General features: G+C 35.4%; 1 protein-coding gene across 1 annotated transcript; it reads right to left on the bottom strand.

The window, feature by feature from the left end:
• Positions 1–2,799: 2,799 nt before the first annotated feature.
• On the bottom strand, positions 2,800–4,755 carry LOC125421907 (desmethyl-deoxy-podophyllotoxin synthase-like). Its single transcript, XM_048472007.2, has 3 exons — positions 4,147–4,755; positions 3,761–3,984; positions 2,800–3,616 (listed from the first exon to the last, which is right to left on the bottom strand). The coding sequence occupies exons 1-3, from the start codon at positions 4,652–4,654 to the stop codon at positions 2,993–2,995; spliced, it is 1,356 nt and encodes a 451-aa protein (XP_048327964.2). The 5' UTR covers positions 4,655–4,755; the 3' UTR covers positions 2,800–2,992.
• Positions 4,756–5,092: the final 337 nt, after the last annotated feature.

The raw sequence follows: 5,092 nt of genomic DNA on the forward strand, positions 1-5,092 counted from the left end.
CTTTAATCAACCTAATCACTTAAATTCACCAAAGGTGTAGCAGTAATCATAATCCTAGAAATTTTGTCATAGTAGTTCCATTTTGAGCACTTGAATTGTATGTTGTTTCTTAAAATTTCCTTATCATATTAATTGGTCTTGTTAATTTACAATTTTCATCATTTAAATTTCTTGCCTTGCTTTATTTTTCTTGTTACATTTAATTTGATAGCTTAGATAAAATTAAATAGAGAAAAAACCATAGTAATCAATTTAAATTTGTCTAAAATCAATCATTGTGGGACGAAACTCAATTCATCGCTTTTATTACTTAATAAGACTTGTTCACTTATGGTTTTCAAACAATTTTTAATTCAAATGAATTTGCTTATAGCATAGGTGTGTGTTCAACATTAATACAAGTAAAGAATGAGAGCAACATGATAACGAGCCTTTTTCATATCTCCCCCAAGTTGAGTTAAAAATTTACTGTACTTCGTGAATAACCACTCCCTTCTTTTACAATCAAATGGTTAGGAATGGCAATTTGATTCGCATGCCCTGAAACCCACGGTTAGGGATGGTTTTTCCCTGAAAAATCGGGGTTACGGGGTGGGGGCGGGGCAATATATTAAAATCCTGATAAGGATCAGGCTGGGCTCGGGACATGAAAACCTCGGCCCGAACCCGACCCAGTATATATGTGTATTTTTTTTTATATAATTTATTTTATATTAAAAATGATGTAACCCTAAGAAAAACAATTTTTTTCCTTTTCTTGCTGCCGCACCTTCACCTAAACAACTCCTTTCCTTTTCTTGCTAGCCCACCTTCACCTCACCACCTCACCTCACAGCTGAGCTACTGTCGCACCTTCATTATCTGATGATTCAGTAGGTTTTTAAGAGTTGCCACACCTTCATATCTTCAAAAGGTCAGTCCTTCATTTCCTTTTTCAATGCATGAAGCGTATGGTTCCTTTATGATCACTTAGTTTGTAAGAATAAATTGGTCAATCTGCATTTTGGATCCTTCTATGAAGATGATGAACAAATTAGAATGTAAGATCTATGGAATATATGAAATTAAAGCCCATATATGCCCTGCAATTATACGAATTTGATCAATCTCAAACAAATATTTAATCCTCCTTAAAATCTTTAGCTCGTGGGAAAACAGCAGGAAAACATCAAAACCAAATGCAAGTAAACTATTAATCACAAAGACCCAAAAAAAAAAATTAAAAATTAAAAAATTAAAGGAATCGTCGAGATCCTATCCATGGGAAAGCCATGTGCTAGCCAGTGAGGATATCTTTACTCTGAGCATTGCTTCAATTTCTAATTAGTAGAATTATCAGCCGAATTGTTACAGTTTCTTTTTTTTATTGTTATTAATTTACGACTTGCTTGGTGTTCCATATTGGTCTGCAATAATAGTATTAGTTAATGAAGATTGACAGGAAGTGAAGGAGGCGAGCTTTGGAATAATTACATATATGTGTCGGCAATAATAGTATTAGTTATAAACTTTATGATTTTATATTTGGATACATTGTATTGTATTTTTTTTAAAGATGTATTTTATTATACTTATAAATTTAAACTTTGATATATTTTATTGTATTTTTATTTTGGACCTTGATGCATTTTATTGTAATTTTATTATATTTTAGTTAGTTTATTTAAAAAAAATTCCTTTATATAAATTTTTCAAAAAAATAATTAATTATGACAAACGGGGAAAAACTGCCCCTCCTAGCCCCGAATGGGGAATCCCCGTCCCTGCCCCGCATTTAAAGAAATGAAAAAAACCATAGGGATGGGATAAAAAATTCCCCACGGAAATGGAGACCGGATTTTAAAAACAAGTCCCGCCCCATCCCATTGACATTCCCTACAAATGGTACCCATAGGCCCAGAAGATATTTCCAATACATTTGAAATATGGCTTCCGCTTCTAATACGGGAATGGAGCCCATACACATGGATTCCACCGTATAATAGAAGCAGGTGCACATGCTCCCGAAGTAGCATAGTTTTTTTTGGTCCGGAGAGCGATATGGCAGACGTGTCAAGGGGGAGCGATTGAGAGATAAGAGGTATGATGTCTGGGTGAAGCTCCTCGAATTTGACAGATAGGAATATCAAGTGTCGAAGTCCTAAGGACTTACTGACTTTCATCTGCCCTGGGCCCGAAGGAATGGAAAATGAGACAAGACGGAGTAAGAAAAGACAAAAGAGGAAGAACAACTTTGAATTCCAACCAGCCCAATAATAATTTTTTTATTTGTCCAGAACTTAATTCTAACTTGCAGCCGCAAATTTAGACTACCATACAAGCAATTCTAAAAGTAACTGTGTCTTAAGTTTTGTTTTATCTTATATTAAATTGAAATTTGTTGAATGCATATATATGGTTGGCTTTTTTTTTTTTTTTTTCCTTTTGTTTTGTAAATGTTGTTTGTATTGCTTTGCTGCAATAATATTGAATTTAGTAATATTGTTCAATCATCAAACTTTCTTATATATATATATCTTGACAATTCCACAAGACAAGTTAAAAATATCAGAAAAATTATGCACTTACTAAAATCACAAGTTCACAAGTCTTCGCTGCATACTAGTTTGAGTTTACATCTTGGGATAACTTTAGGCATATTTTACGTAAGTGTTGTTGCTGTTGTTGGTTTTATTATTATTATTATTATTTTTCTTCAGTGATGCATAGGATTATGAATAGAATTTGTCTTTATGAGAATTTTACTTCTTTAGAAATTAAAATAAGCAGAGAAAGAATAAAAACACAAGCACAAAGGGATCATTGGAGGCTCCCTGGAAAGAAGACATTCTAATTGCTATCACATTACATTATAACTTTTACTAATTTCAATTTCTTAATAACATATATATAAATATACATACAGAGAGAGAATTGTTCTTTTGAAAATTATCTTCCAGTTTATAGTAGACGGGGACACGATATGACGACATGACTGTTTCATCGTTCAAATTCATGAGAGTGAAGGAGTGAATGGGATGGCAATCAAATATAAATCGTTCTTCTTTCCCACAGTAGCTCCAAAGGCTTCAGTCATGTCCACATTCTCTGGTTGTATTCCACTGGGAAGTTGCCAGTCGAAGTGGTAGAGTAGATTAGCAAGAGGAAGCTCAACATTTGCCATCCCAAATCCTATCCCAGGACACATTCTTCTTCCTGCTCCAAAAGGAATATATTCAAAGTCTGTTCCCTTGTAATCGATGGAATTTCCATCAAACCTTTCTGGTATGAAGCTCTCAGCATCTTCCCAATACTCTGGATCTCTTCCAATCGCCCACGCATTCACGATGACTCTGGTTTTTAATGGGATTTCATAGCCATCAATTTTGCAAGCCTCCCTGCATTCTCTAGGGAGTAACAATGGAACTGGAGGGTGCAGCCTCAGAGTTTCTTTGATCACCAACTTCAAATAGCTCAATCTCTGAATATCTTTCTCATGGATTAGTCCTTTATTTCCTTGGCAGAGTTTTCTTACCTCAGCTTGTGCCTTCTCTATCACTCTTGGGTTTTTCATCATTTCTGACATTGCCCACACCACTGTTGTTGATGAAGTATCAGTTCCAGCACTGAAAATTTCCTGCATAATTATAATTGTTTTAAGGTTTTTCAATAAAACTGCATTAAAGGTTTGTCAATATATATATATATATATATATGTTTTGTTTTGAGGTTTGCGCGAGTTAGCTAAATTATACCATGTATGCAGAAAATATATACAAACCCAAATCAGAGATTTTATGTTGTCGATTGTGAGTGGAAATTCAAGGCTGCCACTTTGCTGAAGTCGTAGCAGAACATCAACCAGATCTTCCTCCCGCGGCCGACTTTCGTCCCCACCATTTTTTTGTGTCATCTTTTTCTGTCTGTGTTCATGGATGATATTTTCAAGAATCTGATCGACCTTGCCGCGAACCTTCTTCAACTTATTAGTTGTCATCCGCCTTGCTATTTGAAGAAATTTATTTGAAGGAAACAGTTCGGCTAAATCAAATCCTCCTACTAATGATATAGCTTCCTCTGACAATGATATAAATTCATGTTCTTCTTGGCGTGTATCACCAAATGCTGTTCTTCATGTTATGGAACTTGTTAAGGAGAAAAGCTTACCCGTAAAATTGATTAGTTCTGCTGATGAGCGAATCGACTGAATAAGATTCCAAACCTCATCTTCTCGAATAGAAGCGAACGATTGGACCCTCTTGATGCTTAGGAGCTCTATAGTGCAAACTTTCCTTGTCTGCCTCCAGTAATCTCCATATGGAGCGAAGGCAATGGCTGAGGCACCGTAAGTCAAGAGTTGCATTGCAAAAAGTTCTGGCCTCTGTGCGAAGCAAAGGTCATGGGACTTCATTATCTCTCTGGCCATCCTTGGGGAAGATATAATTACTTGTGAAACTTGGCCTAGTTGTAGATGCATGAAAGGTCCATGTTTTCTGGCTAGTTCTCGAAGAGCATGATGTGGTAGTGAGCCTACCAAGTTGTGTAAATTCCCTAAAACAGGTAGCTTCCATGGACCTGGAGGTAGCTTAGTAGAAGATCTGCTTTGTTTTACAAACCAAAACAAGCAGAAGAGGATAATGAAAATGCTGAGGGATAATGAATATTGGAGCTCCATAGCTAGATAGATTACTCAGGAAAAGCAGAAGTCTTTTAAGTTGCTATTCTGACCAGGATTTTTGGCATACATATAAATGCTCTTGTGGAGGAATATTATATTATCTTATAAGTTCCACTTTAACTACGAGTCTATTATCACAATTAATGCATATATATAACAATTTACACAGCAAATACATGAAAGATAGATGGATGTAGAATCATTCCAATACTGGGAGGACTTATCTTCCGGCGCCTGCAAGTGGTATCCAATCGCAATCTTAACAATGTAGTGGTACAATCCCATCGATAGTTGCCTATTTTGTTGTGGACCAAACTAAAGTGAAAAGAACAGCTCGATGTACATAGCCAGAAAGTTACCACAGTTTGAATATTCATAAGAATTAAAAAAGATTTCAAACCTTATCTTGAAACCAATCTCTATTTCTTTTAATAA

The sequence above is a fragment of the Ziziphus jujuba genome, chromosome 1 (assembly GCF_031755915.1).
Source record: "Ziziphus jujuba cultivar Dongzao chromosome 1, ASM3175591v1".
NCBI classification, from domain to species: Eukaryota; Viridiplantae; Streptophyta; class Magnoliopsida; order Rosales; family Rhamnaceae; genus Ziziphus; species Ziziphus jujuba.